Consider the following 20,617-nt stretch of genomic DNA (forward strand, 5'->3'; position numbering starts at 1 on the left):
TCAGGTTGCGATGATGGTTGTACAACTATAAATATAAAATTCATTGAATTAGAAAAAGGCGGGAGGTCCCCTTGTGGCTCAGCAGGTTATGGACTCGATTAGTATCCATGAGGATGCGGGTTCGATCCCTGGCTTCACTCAGTGGCTTAAGGATCGGGTGTTGCTGTGGCTGTGGTGGAGAGCGGCAGCTGCAGCTCCAATTTAACCCCTAGCCTGGGAGCGTCCGTATGCTGCAGGTGTGGCCTTAAAAAGCAAAAATAAATAAATAAATATTAAAAAATGAGAGGTGCAGGAGTTCCCGTCGTGGCGCAGTGGTTAACGAATCCGACTAGGAAGCATGAGGTTGCGGGTTCGGTCCCTGCCCTTGCTCAGTGGGTTAACGATCCGGCGTTGCCGTGAGCTGTGGTGTAGGTTGCAGACGCGGCTCGGATCCCGCGTTGCTGTGGCTCTGGCGTAGGCCGGTGGCTACAGCTCCGATTCGACCCCTAGCCTGGGAACCTCCATATGCCGCGGGAGCGGCCCAAGAAATAGCAAAGAGACCAAAAAAAAAAAAAAAAGAAAGAAAGGTGCAGAATCTTGGGGTGGAGGAAGCAACTCTGGGTGGGGGTGCTCAGAACACTTGGCTCTGAACTAAGGGTCCTTCCACTGGAAACCAGGAGATCAGGGTTTGGCTAGAGGAGTCTGCACCAGGCTGGCTTCTGTCTTGCTAATCTGCCTTCCCTCCCCAGTGCCCCCCGCAGCCCTACTCAGTGGCTGGCCCCACTCGCTGACTGGCCAGGGTCAGGGGTGGGCTTTCTTGGTGCTCCCTGCCGTGCTCCCTGCATGGTGAGTGCCGAATCCTCTGCCCAGCTGGCCTTCCTGTCAGGTGCCCTCTCTAGTTGACAGCTGTGGAAAGCAAGGGCCAGCGCTCTTCCTGTCCAGCCTGGTGGTCCAGCACCACGTGGCGCTGGGCTCATCCCTGAGAGATGAGGGGATGAGGGAGGGAGTCTGGGACTATGGATTGCTATGCTTCCTTTGCTCTTGCCTCCTGTACTGATTAGTTATTTGGGTTCATTCTGAACTCTTTAGGAATAGCAAGGCTGAAAGACCTTTATGACGTCATTGTTACTTCAAGAGACATAGTAATGTATATACCATTGCATCTAAGTTTGTGAGTAATGATACCTTGTTACCCTGAGCTGGACCGTCCTTAGGGAAATGTAATTATTTCACACTGTGGGCGTTTGTTTGTTCGTGCACAGAAGCGTCATGGCATCTGCTGTGGGGGAGGGGAAAATGGCTGAGGTCTCCGTCATGCCCCAGCGGGTGTTAGTAAGGACATGGATTGTATGCTGATGATGCTCACAAGCAACAAAAGGCAAAGAAAGTATCAGATGTGTAAAATTATTTATGAGTAATTCATCCTTGTGAAAATCACACGCAACCTCAATTTCCAGCAATTGACAAGCCTGAATAAACAAATTATGCAATATTTGTAATAGTAAATGTAATGCAAATGTTCAAAATCATGGAAAACAGTGTTGAAACACATGGTGCATGTTCCTAATCTATTGTTAATCTTAAAAGTTTACAAGGTGGGGTCCTGTACAGTTCTGACTCTTGTTTCGTTTACAAGGAATAAACTTACTTTTATAAACAAGAGGAAGCACAATCAATTTTTTAAACTTAATAAATTAATAAATACTGTGTGGATGGGAACGTTGGTTAGCAATTACGGATATTATTGTTCTTGGCAGAGTAGTTTTAAGCAAAGTGCCTGGGGATTTTACATTGGGATCAGGCAAACTGAACAATTTTAGCATAAATTCTGAGCCTTTATATTCAGAGTTAGCAAGCTGCTTCTTCTTTTTTTTTTTTTCCCCCTGCTTTTTAGGGTCCTACCTGCAGCATATGGAATTTCCCAGGCTAGGGGTTGAATTGGAGCTGCAGCTGCCTGCTTACACCACAGCCACAGCAACTCAGGATCTGAGCTATGTCTGTGACCTGCACCACGGCTCACAGCAACACCAGATCCTTAACCCACTGAGCAAGGCCAGGGATAGAACCCGCGTCCTCATGGTCACTAATGGCATTGGTTTCCGCTGCGCCACTGTGGGAACTCCCAAGAGTTAGCAAGCTTCTTGGTCAGCTTCTCCAAGTTTTATATGCACTGGGGGAAGTCAAAAGTGAGACTGGAAGTTTGGGGCACCGAGAAGGAGTTAGTTGTGGGCATTACCAAGAGAGGCTCTGTTTAGTGTCTTTTTGGTTCTCTCCCATGATGCTGGGAAGTGAAAAGGGCTTCAGGGAGGTACTTTGGAGAAGAAATGCTTATGCAAGGGAGGTCCCGTGGCCCGTGCCCCCCTTTCATGTTGGCGTCGCAGGGTGGGAGAGCTCCAGGTAACAAGCTGTCACTGCCCAGGTCTGCAAAAGAGTCTGCTCTGAACAAACCACTGGATTGCTTTACTAAGACTTACTCATCCATTTCCTTATCTCTGAATATTTAGGTCTTTTCTAAACTTTAATGTGGAAATATAACACTGATTTATATTCTCATAGATACAGGTTTGTGTTCCACCATGGTTATAGTTTCAGGATAAACTTTATAGAAACATATTTGCTGGGAAAGGGTGTATGTTTTTAGGACTTTTGGTATTTATTGGCAAATTGTCCTGCAGTGGTGCTGTCCAGTCAAAATTTTTGTGATGCTGGGAATGTTTTATATCTGTGATGTCCAATGTTAGTTTCTGCACCCTTGAATTGTAGCTATTATATATAACCAAGGAACGGAATTGTTAATTTTATTTTGTTTTAATTAATTTTGCTTTGAAGTTAAATAGCCATATATGTGACTAGTCACTACAGTATTGATAGTGCAGGTCTCTAAGATTTGAACCAAATTACGTTCTCTCTAGTAATATATATATATATATATATCTGTTCCCCGTACCCTTGTCTATTTTTTTTTTTTTTTTTTGCTATTTCTTGGGCCGCTCCTGCGGCATATGGAGGTTCCCAGGCTAGGGGTCGAATCGGAGCTGTAGCTGCCAGCCTACGCCAGAGCCACAGCAACGCGGGATCCAAGCCGTGTCTGCGACCTACACCACAGCTCACGGCAACGCCGAATCGTTAACCCACTGAGCAAGGGCAGGGATCGAACCCGCAACCTCATGGTTCCTAGTCGGATTTGTTAACCACTGTGCCATGACGGGAACTCCTGTACCCTTGTCAACATGATTTTTTTTTTCATAAAATCTTGGCAATTTGATAGGTTAAAAACCTTATTTATATTATTTTATATTATTATTTGCTAGTGAGGTTGAGTACCTGTGAGTACATGCAATGTTTTAATTTTTAAAATTAATTTCAATACATAATTTTTTATTATTTATTCATTTACTTTTGGGTTGTGACCACAGCATGCAGAGGTTCCCAGGCCAGGGATCAAACCCATGCCATAGCTGTAACCAGAGCCACAGCAGATCTTTAACCTGCCACCAGAGAACACAGCAAAAAAAAAAAAATCCTAAATTTTTCTAATTTTTGCCTACATTAAATTCCTAGGAGTTCCCATCATGGCTTAGCAGAAATAAATCTGACTAACATCCATAAGGACGCAGGTTGGATCCCTGGCCTTGCTCAGTGGGTTAAAGATCTGGTATTGCCATGAGTTGTGTAGGTTGCTGATGCTATGGCATAAGCTGGCAGCTGCAGCTCAGATTTGACCCCCAGCCTGGGAACCTCCACATGCTGTGGGTGCGGCCCTAAAAAGACAAAAATAAATAAATAAATTCCTAAAAATTTCCTAAATTTTGTTTCCTAAAAAAAAAAAATCCAGAATTTTCAATCATTTTCATTGTCTGCTTTTGCACTGTTAACACATTAAGATGTTCATCTTTTTCTTTCTTTTTTTTTTTTTTGTACTGATGTTAGTAACTTCTACTTCATTTTATGGGTAGTTTTCACAGTTGACATATTTAAGTATTTTTGTTCATGTTTAAGTTACTGTAAGGCACATAAATACTTTCAATAAGTAGGACAAGCATCTTCCAGGAAACTTTAGTTGCATTTAGGGTAGTTTACAGCTGGCAGGAGAGCGGGGGCAGGGCTCAGGGATGATGAACAAGGAGGAAGAGGGATGAAGAGGGCGAGGCTTGTTTGCTCCCTGAGAAAGGGTGGAGAAGGTGGAGTGGGTGGGAAAGGTTAAGGGGGACCCTGGAGGAGAAAGGAGGAGCCCCCCCACCTCGTGCTGAGAGGATGCGCTAGGGGCAGGATGACTCGACACCAGAGGGAGGGGGACATGGCAGGGCAGGGACTGCTGCCTGGGGTGGGGGGTGCTGGAGCTTAGGGTGCTTTTTGAAATAGTAACTCGATGAGCCAGGACACGGTGCTGCTCTTCCTTCTACCTAAAGGCTGCCCCTCCCCCTTCTCTGTACCTCGTCTGTAACCAGGACAGTGTCACCCTCTGTGGCAAGGATCTAATGGGCCTTTTGTTTCCACCAGATGGGTCAGCACAGGGGAGCAGCATGGTTAGAAATTAAACCACTGTCCACTTCAAGCCAGAGGACCTTTTATCAGAACTTGAAGTGGTTTGCTGACTAATCGTGGACCAATCTTTTAACCTCTTGGTTTCCTGTCCTGTGAGATGGGAATGACCTCCCCTGCCCCCCCCCCCCAGGGTTGTGAAGATCAGCTTGGGTGTAATCTATGGTCAGGGCTCTGGGAAGTTCCTGCAGGGGCTCACCCAGAGTGTCAGGTGTAGCCGAGAGGACTTCCTGGCGGTGGTGGCGGCGGCAGTGATGGGGTTTATGTAGCAGAGCCTGCCGAGGCAGTGCTGGCAAATGCCACGCCACGAAGAGGTCCTGTCTTTCTTCCCTCAAGGAGCCGTTGTTTAACAAGAAAATTCAAGTGCCCTAAACAGTATTTTTTGAACAGCATATTTTTGCTTATGTGCAGAGTCACTAGTAAAGTCTCCTCTTCATGGCTTTTACTAACCTTCTTTTATATCTTTTTTCCCCTCTTCCAGATGAACGGGACAAAGTTCAAAAGAAGACGTTTACAAAATGGATAAATCAGCATCTCATGAAGGTCAGTATGTATCTCGTCTGCATCTTGGAACCATTTGGCAGACTTTATTGTGCAGTACTTTTTTTTTCCTTTTTAGGGCTGTACCTGTGGCATATGGAGGTTCCCAGGCTAGGGGTCAAATCAGAGCTTCAGCTGCCAGCCTACACCACAGCCACAGCAACAAGGGACCCAAGCCACATCTGCAACCTACACAGCTCAAACACTGGATCCCCGACCCATTGAGCAAGGCCAGGGATTGAACCCGTGTCCTCATGGATACTAGTTGGGCTCTTAACCCACTGAGCCACAAGGGAACTCCTCTTGTGCAGATTGTATGTCTCTGAAGCGCAGCTTTTCAGAATCGCTGGGAAGTTAGGGTTTCAGCTCTAGAGCATTTCCCATGCTATTTCCAGCCTCTGTCATTATGTGGTGTGTGGCCTACGGTGATGGTGGGGGTGGGGATGAGTGCCGGTGGCTGCAGTGTGTTGTGTGATGTGAGTAAAACCCCTCATTATTGGACTCTGAAAAATCTCAGCAGTTTAAGGAGTATATAAATATTTATGTTAGGGCATAGACAAACTTCAGTTCTCAGGGAGATTTTTTTTTTCTCCTAAGATTCAAACCACATTCTGGCCTCAGATTTATGTAGGTGGCAAAAGAGTCAGGTGAGGGTAAGGATGGGTCGGAGAGACAGAACGTCTAGATGCAGTTTCTCTGTTGTACTTAGTATGACCCAGAAATCCGTGCTTCTGCCTTTCTCAGTGAAGCAGTTAGGAGTCGTGGTTCTTAAGTTAATATTTATTTGTGCGCCACTGGCTACTTTGAGACTCATGTAAGCTCTCCAAAAAAAAAAAAAAAAAAAAAACTTATGTGCACAGAGCATTTGCGTATAATTTCATGGAGTTTTTGGATCCTGCCAAAGCTCTTCTATAAAAATCAGCTAAAAATCCTGTGGGATTTCACAATTAACTCTTACTCACTTTTTCCTCCTTTTGCGAATAGTCCTGTAATAGGAGAGGGGTGGTGTTTTAAGTCTGTTATTTGGGACCTGAAATAGTTTTCTCATATAGAAACATTATTTTAAATGTAGCTATATGCTTGGGCTATCCTACAGATTCTATTTAAACCATCATGTAGCATAGGAGGTGGTACCAATACTGTAATAGCATCTCATAACTGTCTATAAGAGTGATTTTTTTATTATTATTATTTTTTAATGACTGCACCCGCGGCATATGGAAATTCCTGGGCCAGGGATTGAATCCGAGCCACAGCTGTGACCTACACCTCAGCTGCAGCAAAGCCAGATCCTTTAACCCACTGCCCCAGGTTGGGAATCGAACCTGCGCCTCCAAAGGGACCCGAGCAGCTGCAGTCAGATTCTTAACCCACTGCGCCATGGCGGGAACTTCTCTAAAAGTGATTTTTTTTTTTTTTTTTTTTTTAGGGCCGTACCCACAGCATATGCAGGTTCTCAGACTAGGGGTCAGACCACAGCTCATGGCAATGCCGGATCCTTAACCCACTGAGTGAGGCCGGGGATTGAACCTGCATCCTCATGGATTCTAGTCAGATTCGTTTCCACTGAGCTACTACAGGAACTCCTCTAAAAGTGATTTTTATGTCAGAGGGCGTAACAGAATTTTAATAATAATTTTAGTCCCCTATCATTGCTCATTGACAGAATCCTTTCCCAAAACCTGCTGTGTCCTTCAGGGACCGTGTCCTCCACTCTCTCGCTGAGAATCACTTTTGTAGGGATTTTGGTTATTGATGGGGCTGAATCCCAAAGGGTGAGACTCTGCGCTGTAGGTGCCCTGGTGAGGAAGTGTGTCGTGAGCCCTCAGGAAGGCATCCTACCAGCAGTTCAACTGCCGTCCGCCCCCTTGGCTGTGGTCTGGCCCTGTGTGTCCCCTGCTCAGGGCAGTGACAGGGACGCTTTCCAGGCTGGAGCAGAGGCAGGCTGATGAGAGGCTGGGAGTGGAACCTGGGAGCTGAAGGCTCTGCCAGGATCTGCCACTTCTGAGTTGAGTCCTGGGGAAGCGTGGTTTTGGAGGAAGAGGTGCCCCTTGGTGGCTGTGGCCTGGCAGCTTCTGTGGCTATGGCCACCTGGGGGCCGCAGAGGTCTGCCCCGTGTCCTCAGGAGCATGGCTTTGTGGTTCCAGGTTGGTAATCAAGTCACAGCGCTGGCAGTGGAGGGTGGAAGCTGGTGAGGGTGACCCCCCTGGGGATGCAGACTGGCGCCAGGCAGGTGTTCACTGGGGACTTGCTGGGCACCGGGAGACTAGGGCTGGACCACTCATCTCATCTTACAAGCAGCTTGTCAACTGGATGAATGGGCGCGAGGAGGCTGGAAATTATTCATAGCTCTAGTTGAGCTGTTTGGAGGCAAGGCTGCATTTTCCACTCCTAGGGCGCTTCGGGCCCCGGTGAGTGTATTCTCCCCAGGTGTGAGGTCCATGTGCACATGAACTCGCCGAAGCCTCCAGCAGCCCTTCAGGGTGGTTAGTTTAGTGGTTATATACACAGCCTTCAGAGTCACACGGCAGGGGTTCAAATCCTGATTTACCTGGAATCCACAACCTCTCTTTTAGATAAAATGACAAATCTCAAAGATTTAAGGCTTACTTCTGCTGCAGCACTGTACGAATTAGGAAAATAAGCATTTTATGCACAATAGTCATTAGATGCCAGTCCAACCAGTTAGTTATATCAAATTAGTTTATTTGTTTCTTTTTTAAAGAAACAATAGATAGCCTTAACTTTAGTAGTCGAAATTACGAGACTAAAAGAACTTAATATTTTCTGAGGAAATTATTAAAATTGTCAATAATATCAATCGAAATGATCAAAATTACCAATTATTAATATGAACAATAGAGAAAGCAATTAGGACAGAATGAATAAAAACAATTTATCAAATAGAAAAATTACATTTTGAAACAGTGGGTTTTTGAAAAGATCCTCAAAATTATATAAAGTTCTCTTGAGCCTTTTTTGCAGACAAAGGCAAAAGAAGAAAATAACAAGATAAAAAATTTTATGTAATAAAAATGTTACACTACAGTAAAGTAATTTATTGGCGAATATATTTGTGCCTATAGCAACAATTGCAGATACCTAGGTGGATGATTTCTCTCCCTCTCTCTCTCTCTTTTTTTTTTTGTCTCTTTGGGGTTGCATGCTCAGCATATGAAGGTTCCCAGGCTAGGGGTAGAATCAGAGCTGTAGCCGCCAGCCTGTGCCACAGCCACAGCCACAGCAATGCCAGATCCTAGCCGCCTCTGCAACCTACACCACAGCTCAGGGCAATGCCGGATCCTTAACCCACCAAGCGAGGCCAGGAATCGAACCTGCGTCCTCATGGATGCTAGTCAGATTCGTTTCCGCTGAGCCACGATGGGAGTTCCCTGGATGATTTCTTAATACTTCAAGCAGATTTCCCCCCAAAAGAAATAATAAACTTGACTAGATGAGCTGAAGTGAATGTAAAAATAATTATAGCTTATTTATTTCTTGAAGTAGGTTGGAGTTTTAAAAGTCCTCTTATTAAACGAGGAGCCATTGTAGGGAGGGGACAGCTGGACCAAAGTGTCTCCATTTCCTCCACTGGCAGCTGCTCCACTCTTGGTCTCTGCGTTAGAATCGGCTCAAAGTGGGCTTTCCCGTTCTCAGAACTGAGCTCTGAAATTTCTGACACAAAACTCAAATATGTGAGACTCTAGTTTTTTCATCTCTTATTCTTTAATGCCTAGAACTTATAGCATTAGCCTCACGTGCAGAGAAATAATTAAACATCCCTGAACATTTTGGGGCCCCAGGCTGTGCAGATTTGTGTTGGGACCAGAGCCCAGCCTTCATGTGACCTTGTCCATGTTTTAGCCAAGGGGTGGTAAAAGGGAGGCCGGACACGTTGGCTCTAAGTGGCCATTTGGTCATAATCCAGTTAGTAGGAAGTATAAGTGTTTGGATTTTAGATTAAAAATCTTTGTATTAGAAAGAAATATTTCTTTCTTTCTTTCTTTTTTTTTTTCTTTATCTTTTTAGAGCCGCACCTGCGGCATATGGAGGTTCCCAGGCTAGGGGTCTAATCAGAGCTGTAGCTCCCGGCCTGTGCCACAGCCACAGCAACGTGGGATCCGAGCCGAGTCTGCAACCTACACCACAGCTCACGGCAACGCCAGATCCTTAACCCACTGACCAAGGCCAGGGATCAAACCTGTATCCTCATGATCCCAGTCACATTTCGTTTCCGCTGTGCCACAATGAGAACTCCAGAAATATTTCTTCTGTATTGATTTTCTTATATACTTCTCTTGAAATATGGATCAGATTCAGGGAGAAATAGAGACAGGAGAGAAGCAGGTCCCTGATCTTTCTTGCCTTGCTGTATTCCTTTTCAGCGAATGAAAAGTATGTTATTTGAAGAGGTGTTTTGTTTTGTTTTGTTTTGTTTTTTGTCTTTTTGCCTTTTCTAGGGCCGCTCCTATGGCATATGGAGGTTCCCAGGCTAGGAGTCTAAATGGAGCCGTAGCCACTGGCCTATGCCACAGTCACAGCAACGCCCAATCCAAGCCACGTCTGCGACCCACACCACAGCTCACAGCAACACCAGATCCTTAACCCACTGAGTGAGGCCAGGTATCAAACCTGAAACCTCATGGCTCCCAGTCAGATTCGTTAACCACTGAGCCACGATGGGAACTCCAAGAGCTTGTTTTTAAATTCATGGCACACCTGCGGCATACTGAAGTTCCAAGGCCAGGGATTGAACCTAAGCCACAGCTGCAACTTACACCACAACTGCAGCAACGCCAGATCCTTAACCCACTGCACCAGCCCAGGGATCAAATCCATGCCTCTGCAGCAACTCTAGCCACTGCAGTCAGACGGATTCTTAACGACTACACCACAGTGGGAACTCTTGGAAGAGTTTTTGGTAGAATTAGATCACGTTATATAAAATGTTAAGGGAAAGAATGTCTGGGAGGAATGAGTCAACACAATGAAAGAATAATTGATGGGTAAGGAGAGAGAAAAAGTAGGGAGAAAATCATTTGAGTAATTCTGTTGTACTTGCTCTGTCAGTTTAACTGTAGACCTTCCCCTTAAACCCTGGGGAAGGGAGGGGAAAAGAGGGTTTAGAGAAGAAAAGAGGGAAGGGGTTGAAGGGGTACAAGGGGGGGGGGTGCCTGCTCTGGGCCCTGGCTGCCCCCCCACAGCCTTGGCGTCATGTGCTGGGACCTCACTCTGGGGACTTTGCCCTGTGCCCAGCCACCTCGGGGGCTGACTCAAGCTGGGGGTGTGCTCCCCATCTTTTGAAGTAATTCCTTTTTTTTTTTGGTTGTACCTGCAGCAAGCTGGGGTTCCCAGGCAAACCTGTGGCATAGCACTGACAACCCCAGGTCCATAACCCACTGAGCCACCAGGGAACTCCATTAGTTTTGTGTTATGTAATTTATTTGCCCTGCTCTCTTGCCCCAGATGTGGTTCCAAGGAGACCTGTTCTGGGTAGTTCTGTTCCTTGGGCAGTGAAACAAAGAGAGGTTCGTCACAGACAGACCTCCTGAACCGGGTTTTCCTTTTTTTCTTGATAAATAGTGTATTCTGCTAACTTAGAGCACTTGTCTTTGAAGACGACTGCCTCCTACAGGCTGTCACTGTCTGCTGGGAGGCAGACAGCTCTGCGGTTATAGTTCGTGTGACCTTAACCTTCTTGGGCTCCTCTGTCAAGAGTGGGGATGTGCAGAGTTCCTGACGTGGCTCAGTGGTTAATGAATCCAACTAGGATCCATGAGGTTGCGGGTTCAATCCCTGGCCTTGCTCAGTGCATTAAGGATCCGGCATTGCCGTGAGCTGTAGTGTAGGTCGCACACTCGGCTCAGATCCTGCGTTGCTGTGGCTCTGGTGTAGGCCGGCGGCTACAGCTCTGATTAGACCCCTAGCCTGGGAACCTCCATATACCGCGGGTGCGGCCCTAGAAAACACACACACACACACACAAGCACGTGCATGTGCACACAAAATTTTAAAAAAAAAAAAGTGTGGGGATGTGCTGCTGGATTGGAGTTAGGATTTGAATGAGATGGTCCAGCAAAGCCTCAGGCATTGTCAGCTCAGTGAATGGGGGCTGGAGAGGAGAGTGGGCAGACTGGACCTAGCTTCTTTTCCTCTTAGTCCATTCATTTTAGGAGAAGCTGGGGTTTGTGGGTCAGAATCTATTGAGTCTAGCCTGGTTGTGGCCGCCTTGCCTGGGAATCCTGCTTGTGCTACCCCCCCCCCCCTTAGTGGTCTGAGGGTTGATCTTGGGGCCCAGACACCCATTTTCCTCTTTTTCCTCTTCTCCCCCTCACCCCCCTCGCAGAAAGGGGTCCGTGAGGACTGTGCACGCTCCTGGCCGGCGGTCTGACCTCCCCTGGATATGGGCTTGGAGAGCATCTTCCCCGTGGTCCTGCCGCTTCCCTCATTTAGCCTAAGGATCACCTGCCCCGGCCTCTCCTGGTCCAGCTGCACCAGGGTGGCTCAGCTCGGCCCCTGTGGGCGCTACATTTGCTGTGATGCAGAGCCACCCAAGGGGCCCCTTGGCTTAGACTGTTGACTTTTCTCTACCTTCTAGCTAGAGCCGGCAGTTTGCTAATTGATCCCCCCATGTAGGAAGTTGTTAATCCACTGTCAAATAGCACCTACCCAGGAGATGCTTCCAGCAAGGTGGAATTTTTCAACATTGATGTGGTGGAGAAAAGTAATCATCATGGAGCTTTTCCATGATTGCTTCAGTTGCTGTGATGGCCAGATGTGTACCTGTTTCTTTAACACCCTTGGTTAGGATTTTTAAATAGAGCTTTTTCTCCGGGGCAGGGGGGAGAATATAGCCTTTAAAATATGTATCAGAGCTAAAATTATATTTGTTTGAAGTCAACAGTTTGCTTAATTAAAACTTATATTTGTTGGGGAGCAGACACGTCTCTGGCTTCCCTCCAAATGTATTTAAATTTTTGAGCTCTGGCATTTCAGTTGTATGACTAAGGCTCAAACGGATTGTTCTGGCAAGAGTGTTTTCCTTTTGATGCATCATTCCTCAGAATGAGGTAAGAATAGAGTGTAGCTGCCGAGGTCGCGTCTGCTGCCTCTACAGGTCTCTTCACCCACTGAATATACTGGGTTATTTACCTTGCAGATTAGGAGCTCTTGGTAAACTGTTGCTGTCAATAACAATTAAGTATTATTTTTTAGGAATTCCCGTCGTGGCCCAGTGGTTAACGAATCCGACTAGGATCCACGAGGTTGCGAGTTCGATCTCTAGCTTTGCTGAGTGGGTTTAAGGATCCGGTGTTGCCGTGAGCTGTGGTGTAGGTCACAGACGCGGCTCGGAACTGCCTTGCTGTGACTCTGGCGTAGGCCGGTGGCTCCAGCTCCGATTAGACCCCTAGCCTGGGAACCTCCATATGCCGAAGGAGCAGCCCTAGAAAAGACCAAAAAAAAAAAAAGAGTTATTTTTTAGTAGAGTTTAAATTATAGTAGTAAAACGTGAGCCGATCGCTATTGAAAGTACCCATGACGTCGGTTAGCTAAATTTTACCCAGAGAATTGTTCTAAAATATAAAATTGATGGCCGTCTTCTATTACTTATACTGTTTATTCCCATTGTACCCATGGCACTTTATGAGCCAGAGGGTCTTATGTTGTGTGTAATTTTTGTTATTCTTGATGACATGCAATTCTGTCTTGCTGTTTAGAAATGTATGAGAGCATATATATACACATATATACGAGTGTGCATGTGGGTGTGTGTGTGGGTGTGTGTGTGTGTGTGTGTGTATCACAGATGTACCCGGATCTGAGGTAGCGATGACATAGCTATCACTCTGCTCTGAGGAAACCAGAAGGAAGCCTTTTTCTTTTCTGAAATGCTTTAAAGATTAGAAGACTCCTTTTTTTTTTTTTTGTCTTTTGTCTTTTTGTTGTTGTTGTTGCTATTTCTTGGGCCGCTCCTGCGGCATATGGAGGTTCCCACGCTAGGGGTCGAATCGGAGCTGTAGCCACCGGCCTACGCCAGAGCCACAGCAACACGGGATCCGAGCCTCGTCTGCAACCTACACCACAGCTCACGGCAACGCCGGATCGTTAACCCACTGAGCAAGGGCAGGGACCGAACCCGAAACCTCATGGTTCCTAGTCAGATTCGTTAACCACTGCACCACGACGGGAACTCCAGAAGACTCCTTTTAACTCATTGTTTGCATGCGCCCAGAATTAGAACTTGAGCCCTGACTGAGAGGCTGCATTCAGTAATTTACGGGGAGGGACAATTTTTTGGAAGATCGGAGCCTGGAGGAGTTCATGTAATCCGTTTTCCTTGCATTGGATTCATCTGACTGGCTGTTCATAGTGGAAATAGGTTCTTCAGCACTGGTTCGCCGCACTGTACCTTTTTCCCTTAACATTGTCTATTGGGCTCCTTGGTCCTCTTTTTTTCTGTTGATACGTCCATGCATTTGGAGAGGGAGGGGCCCTGGATTCCAGACTGGAGCCACACCCTGTTAGGAACCCTCTTAGTTCTCGCCTGGGAGAAGCCTAGCAACTGTCTCCTGTTTATCTCTGTCCCAGCTTGTCTTTGGAAAGCTTGGTTCACTCATGGCATGGAAATCTCTGCTCATGTGGTAAAGGCAACAGCTTCATGGCTTCGCTGAGTCAGTCGCACTGTTCTTTGCTTTGTGATTTGGTGGCTGGAAGGAAATGTCAGTCCCCAAGCTGAGAACACAGTGCTAACCTTGAGGGAATAGGAAAAAAGCTCCCTTTGCTCCATGTTCTAGACCGTTGCATATTTGAGTGGTTTTACCATCTGCAGGCCTTGCTGAGATAGGAGAATTTTTAAAGTATTGCCTTTATAAAAGGCTAGTGGAAAAAAAAAAAAAAAACCTGTCTGAAAGTATAATGCAGGCTTTGGTTCTTAAAATCTGCAACTAAGATATTTTTTCAAAGAAAGGGAATATATATATGTTTGACTGGGCCATCTTGCTGTACAGTGGAAATGGACACAGCATTGTCAATCCACTATACTTTAATACAAATTTTTAAAAAATTTTAAAACTTTTGGGAGTTCCCATCCTGACTCAGCAGTTAACAAACCCAACTAGTATCCATGAGGATGTGGGTTCGATCCCTGGCCTTACTCAGTAGGTTAAGGATCCGACATTGCCATGAGCTGTGGTGTAGGTCACAGACATGGCTCGGATCCCGCATTGCTGTGGCTGTGGTGTAGGCCAGCAGCTACAGCTCCAATTGAACCCCTAGCCTGAGAACCTCCATATGCTGGGGGTGTGGCCCTAAAAAGCCAATAATAATAATAATAATAATAATAATAATAAAATAAAAAGTAATTGAAAGACTTTAAAAAAGGATATTTTTTCAAGACCTTAGACTTCTTTAAGTGATTCTTACACTTTAGCTGCATCAGATTTACTTGGAGAGCTTGTTCAAGTAGCTTGTTTGTTCCATCCCAAGGGCTTCCAATTCACTAGGCCTGGGGACAAATCCCTAGAAATAGGATTTCTAACAAAGTGCTTTTGCTGAGCTGGGGCCACACTGCGAGAATACTTGCCACAGATGAAATGATAAATGTCGTGGAGGTCCCATCATAGCTCAGCAGAAACTAATCTGACTACTAACCATTAGAACTCAGGTTTGATCCCTGGCCTCGCTCAGTGGGTTAAGGATCCAGCGTTGCCATGAGCTGTGGCCTAGGTCACAGATGTGGCTCGGATCCGGCGTTGCTGTGGCTGTGGTGTAGGCTGGCAGCTGCAGCTCTGATTCAGCCTCTAGCCTGGGAACCTCCATATGCCTCGGGGGCAGCCCCAAAAAGACCAAAAAAAAAAAAAGATAAATGTCGTAAGGAACCACCAGCTTCATTTGGAGTAACGGGCAAATATTCTAATAAGGTTTAGAAGGCAGTAGTAGCTCTTGCACCTCTACTGTAGGCTAGGGGCTTCGAAGTATTGTTAGTGATGGTGTTGGTGACAGCTGCTAATATCATCAGAGAGTAGACACATGCCAGGAGCTGTCACTTTCATGTCTTAATATATTTAATTCTCACAGCAATTCTTATAGTCAGATCCTGATTTTTTTTTTTTCTTCTGCTTTTTAGGGCCAGATCTGCAGCATGTGGAAGTTCCCAGGCTGCATGTGGAAGTTCCCAGGCTGGGGTGGAATCGGAGCTACAGCTGCTAGCCTACACCACAGACATGGCAATGAGGGATCCGAGCCATGTCTGTACGCCACAGCTTACAGCAGCATTGGATCCTTAACCCACTGCACGGGGCCAGGGATCAAACTCGGGTCCTCATGGATGCTAGTCAGTTCGTTAACCACTGAGTCACGAAGGGAACTCCTTTTTTTAAAAATATATTTTATTGGCGTATAGTTGGTTTACGATGTTTGTGTAAGTCTCTGCAGCAGAGTGACTCAGTTGTACACAGATACACATTCCTTTTCATATTCTTTTCCATTTTGGTTTCTCACAAGATGCTGAGTATCTGTACTGCGCAGTAGGACCCTGTTGTTTATTCATTCTCTATGCAGTAGTTCGCATCTGCTAATCACGAATGCCCAGTCCCTCCCTCCCCCCACCCTCCTTCTCCTTGGCAACCACAGGTTTGTTCTCTGTGTTTTTGAGCCTGTTTCTGTGTCGTGGATAAGTTCACTTGTGTTGTATTTTAGATTCCACCTATAGGTGATCTCATATGATACTTGTCTTTCTCTGTCCGACTAACTTCACATAGGATGAGAATCTTTAGGTCTGCAAATGGTATTATTTCATTCTTTTTATGGCTGAGTAGTATTTTGTTGTGTATATACCGCATCTTCTTTATCCATTCATCTGGATCCAGATGATGATGATGATGATGATTATTATTATTACTTTGGTCCAGGCTATTCTTAATCCCCATGTTACAGATGTTGAAACTCATGTCCAGAGAGGTTCCATAATTTCTCCAGGTCAATCAGCTCATAATTTCTCAGGGTGTGAGGAAAATCCGGCTGAGAGAGAATATATAGGTCGGACACCTGTCTATGGAGGAAGTGAGGTTCACACCCAGTCTGCCTGAGTCCAGATCCTGTGCTTTCTCTACTGTGCAGAATTCTTAAGGGTGAATTTAGAGTTAAGGGGCTTTAGAGTCGACGTATGAAGGCTACAGAAGAGCTGAGCATGGACACTGGTCCAGTATCTTCACAAATATGGTGAACGTTTTAAGTTATTTCTGTTGAGGTTGAAGAGATACATTCTGAATCTCTGAGATACAGCAGAGGAAGGATTGCAAGTTGGGAGAAATATCTGGGTAAAGGATCAAAATGTAGAATTAGACGCCAGTCAGGTTTTTCTCCATGTGAAAAAATAATGAGGTAATCTTCACCATTTCACGATAGTAAGAGAGAACATAGCAGAGTATGAAGTGCTTCCACGGAGATGACAGTTGCTTGGGTTTGAGAAATTCTCAGCATCTTCTCATCATGAGGAATAATGATTTTTGGTGATAAATTCTTCATCGATTAAAAAAGTCCAGGATAACACTGTTTATTTTCAGCAGGGCTGTATGAACTTTGGTATTCTCAGGGCTACGTCTGAAATACCATTTAGGAAGGACAGTTTGCCTGTGGTTTATTCTTTCATTGGTGACATCGGATACATTTGTGTAAAACCATTAATGGTTGTGCCAGGCAGCATGGGATGAAGGACCAGAATGAGTGGCAAACGTGAGGGTTTTAGGCGATCAGGCTGGAAGACTTGGTGCTCTTTGGCCATCAGGGGCTGTGCAGGCGGGAGAGGCGTTGAGTTGAGCTGAGCTCAGAGGGGGTGCCCAGGGCCATGCTCAGTGAGCCTGAGCTGTTGGACCGATAGGTGTGTCTGTAAGGACATCAGGTTGGATAGAGACGGTGAAGCCCGGTGAGAAACAGTTGTGATTGGTTTGTCAGGGATGTTGTGGGGTGTTTTTGAAGACAAGAGCAATGTCATGTAGCTGGTACAGATTGCAGCTGTGGCGTGGGTTCAGTCCGTGGGCTGGGAATTACCACATGCTGTGGGTACAGGGAAACAAAATTGGAAGAATATCAGCTAGAGCTAGATTTTCCTCCCTTGGGAATTCTCTAATAATGTATTGAACAAACGAATAGCTTCTCAGCAGCCTTCTTGCATGTTTGGAAGGAAGAAGAAATCTGGTTGGTCCCTGCCTGGGCTCTGTAGCAGAAATCGATGATCAAGAGAAAAGCGTCCGGAAGCATTTAGTAAGAGTTTTTGTGGTCCGGGAGCCTTCCTAAGGGAGAAGGTTCTGTGGTCCAGAAGCCTTCCTCAGGAGGTAGGGAGCAGAGGAAACGGTTCTACCCAAGTGCTTGTCGCTCCAGATTCGGTGAGGAGTGGAGAGTCATGGGAAAATGTGACAGGACCAAGGGGTGTGAGCCAAGGGGGATACACTGGGGATGCCGAGGGAAGTCTGTCTGTCCAGATTCCGCCCGCATCCCTCCACCTGCAGAGGTAACCACGCACCTTTCCTCCAGGTGCAGGGAGGGCACCTCTCACCTGAGGGTCTCAAGACCTGCTGCTGCCGGCGGGGGGGGGGGGGAATCAGAGCTGGGAGATGTCTCTCTAGCACATGCTGTTTCTAGCTCCCTCACCTGAAATGCAGCATTCACTCTGCCCAGGTGTCCCGTTTGGGGAGCCTATCCTGAGCCCTGCATTGCAGGTGTGGTTAGATGGTTAGATTTCTTTGATATTTTTTTTCGTAGAATCACCCCATTTCCAGGCCCTGGTCAGGGTTTGCTGTGCTGCAACGCGGAGGGCAAACTCAGGAACTGGTTTTCAAAGGGGTTGCTAAGGAAGACGAGCAGCAAATGAGGCAGAAGCCAGTCATGAGAGAGGGTGAGGGGGCCATGCTTAGTGGGAGAGAATTTTGACACTGAAAGCGGCCCCTGGGAGTTCCCGCTGTGGTGCAGTGGGATCAGCAGTGTCTCCGTAGTGTCAGGATGCAGTTTTGATCCCCGGCCTGGCACAGTGGGTTAAGGCTACCACCTAGGTCGCAGTTGTGGCTCAGATCTGATCCCTGACCAGGAACTCCATGTGCCGTGGGGCAGCCAATAAAGAGGAAAAGGAAAAAAAAAAAAAGAAAGAAAGTGGCCGCTGGGATGTCAGGGGCCATGACAGGTCATGGACTAGCCAGAACTTAGAAACTGTTGCCTGCATGATAGAGTCATTTCATCTTAATGTCTTGTAGAAAAATCTGTGTGTGAAAAAGGGAAAGAGTGACTTCAAAGGGAGGCTGTTGGAGCTGAGGAAACTGTTACATACTTCTGGAAACATTGAACTGGAGCTCCCTGGTGGCTCAAGGGGTTAAGGATCTGGCATTGTCACTGCTGTGATGCAGGTTTGATCCCTGGCCCGGGCATGGTCATAAACCACCCCCCAAGCACAAAAAAACTCTAAACTAAATGCCCGATGACCTGGGCTATTGATGTACGGTGTTAAGATATTCTGACACTGACGTCGGCTATAAAGAATTTGTGTTTTCCCTTCTTCTGGTTTTACTGAGATAGATGTATATTTTTGATACAGTTTAGGGTGTGCAGCCTAAGATCTGACTTCCATCCTGAAATGATGACCACAATAAGTTTAGTGAACATCTGTCGTCTCATAGAGGAACAAAAATAATAAAGGAAAATAGGAAAACTTTTTTCTTACCATGAAGTCTTAGTATTTACTCTATTCATAGTTCTCATATGTAACACACAGCAGTTTTAATTATATTAATAAAGCAGTGCATTACATCCCTAGTACTTATTGAGCATTCTGTTTAAGGTGATTGTCATATGATTCTAAGTTCAATTTAGTGCAGGTTATTAACTGTTCTTTCATCTCTAAGGACCCACCTGTGTGTTCAGTCTACACCACTCTATTAACAAATCTGACTAGGAACCCTGAGGTTGAGGGTTCGATCCCTGGCCTTGCTCAGTGGGTTAAGGATCCGGCGTTGCCACGAGCTGAGGTGTAGGATGCAGACGCTGCTTGGATCCCGCGTTGCTGTGGCTCTGGCGAAGGCTGGCGGCTCCAGCTCTGATCCGACCCCTGGCCTGGGAACCTCCATATGCCACGGGAGCGGCCCTAGAAAAAAGGCAAAAAGACAAAAAAAAAAATCTGCAGCACTCTAAGTGATCATGAAGAGTATAAAACTGGTAATAACTGGAATCTAACAACCTTAGTTTGAAGATGTGTAAATTTGGTCAAGTAATACAGCATTTTTAAGGCTAAGTATTCCTAGTTATAAATTAGTTGTATACATTTACCTGAGAGGTAATTACTTTATAATCGTGAAAGTACAAATGTGCAAACCAATATCTCTTTTATTCATGCTTTTCCTGAGCCTTTACCTGTTCTTGTCACTTCACTTGAATGGTTGCTACCAAATGACATACTCTCTCTCTCTCCTTTTTTTTTTTTTTTTGGCTTTTTAGGGCTGAACTCATGGCATATGGAGGTTCCTAGGGTAGGGGTCAAATTGAAGCTACAGCTGCTGGCCTACATCACAACCACAACAACTCAGGATCTGAGCTGTGCCTGCGACCTACACCACAGCTCATGGCAATGCCAGATCCTTAACCCGGTGAGCGAGGCCAGGAATTGAACCTGCGTCCTCATGGATCCTAGTCAGATTCGTTTCTGCTGAGCCACGGCTGGAACTCCAAACGACATATTCTAAGGAGTTTTCGTATCATAGGTTCACTTTCTATCACAGGACCCTAGGCTGATGTTTAATCTTTCCACGTATGATGTATTTATGTAAAATGTCCATGTTGAACAACTGGTTTTGTTCCCTATTTTATCGATTCTCATTGAAAAGAGAGATACATTATACAAATGAAATTAGCAAAAGATCAACCTGGTTTTAGGATTTCCAGACAAGATGTGGATCATGTGGTGTATGGGAAATAGAGTATTACTCCAATGCCATGCTTGGTATTTCTGCATAGCCTTGAGATGCCTTTGAGAGAGACTCAATAACTACAATAATTGTGAGACTATCTACCAACATGATATGGACAAGCACATATTTTTATTTTTATTACTTCCTTACAATGCATTTTTTTCATTCACGGCCCACATTTTCAGATTCCATTGGAATGAAAGCAAAAGTGGTCCAGGAATATGCCAGCCTTTAAATTGCATGACCTTTATAAGGGTATGGGAAATTATATGTATTGGCAGCCTCCAGGCCTTGTACTAGAAACTTTTTTTTAAACGAAAGTTGATTTTTTTTAATTTTAATTTTTAAATTCTTTTTTTGGCTGCCCCACGGTGTATGGAGTTCCCAGGCCAGGGATCAGATCCGAGCAGCATCTGGGGCAACACTTAACCCACTGTGTTGGCTGGGGATCGAACCAGCACCCCAGCACTCCAGAGATGCCACTGATCCTCTTGCACCATAGTGAGAACGCCTGTACTAGAAACTTCTAAATGTGTTATGTCATGACTTTCTTACCTGCTTTAAAGAATTCTTAGAGAAATTGTTCAAGTATTCTTGTTCGTGATTTT

General features: G+C 45.7%; 1 protein-coding gene across 15 annotated transcripts in view; it reads left to right on the top strand.

Annotated features, from left to right (window-relative positions):
* The window catches only part of DST (dystonin), a 496,303-nt gene that overhangs the window by 207,726 nt on the left and 267,960 nt on the right, over positions 1-20,617 (top strand). For all 15 annotated transcript variants that reach the window (XM_047794747.1, XM_047794750.1, XM_047794749.1 and 12 more), the window contains one exon: positions 5,003-5,064. In XM_047794747.1, coding sequence (XP_047650703.1) covers positions 5,003-5,064 — 62 coding nt within the window. The remainder of the gene's footprint in view (positions 1-5,002; positions 5,065-20,617) is intronic.

Source organism: Phacochoerus africanus, chromosome 9 (genome assembly GCF_016906955.1).
Source record: "Phacochoerus africanus isolate WHEZ1 chromosome 9, ROS_Pafr_v1, whole genome shotgun sequence".
NCBI lineage: Eukaryota > Metazoa > Chordata > Mammalia > Artiodactyla > Suidae > Phacochoerus > Phacochoerus africanus.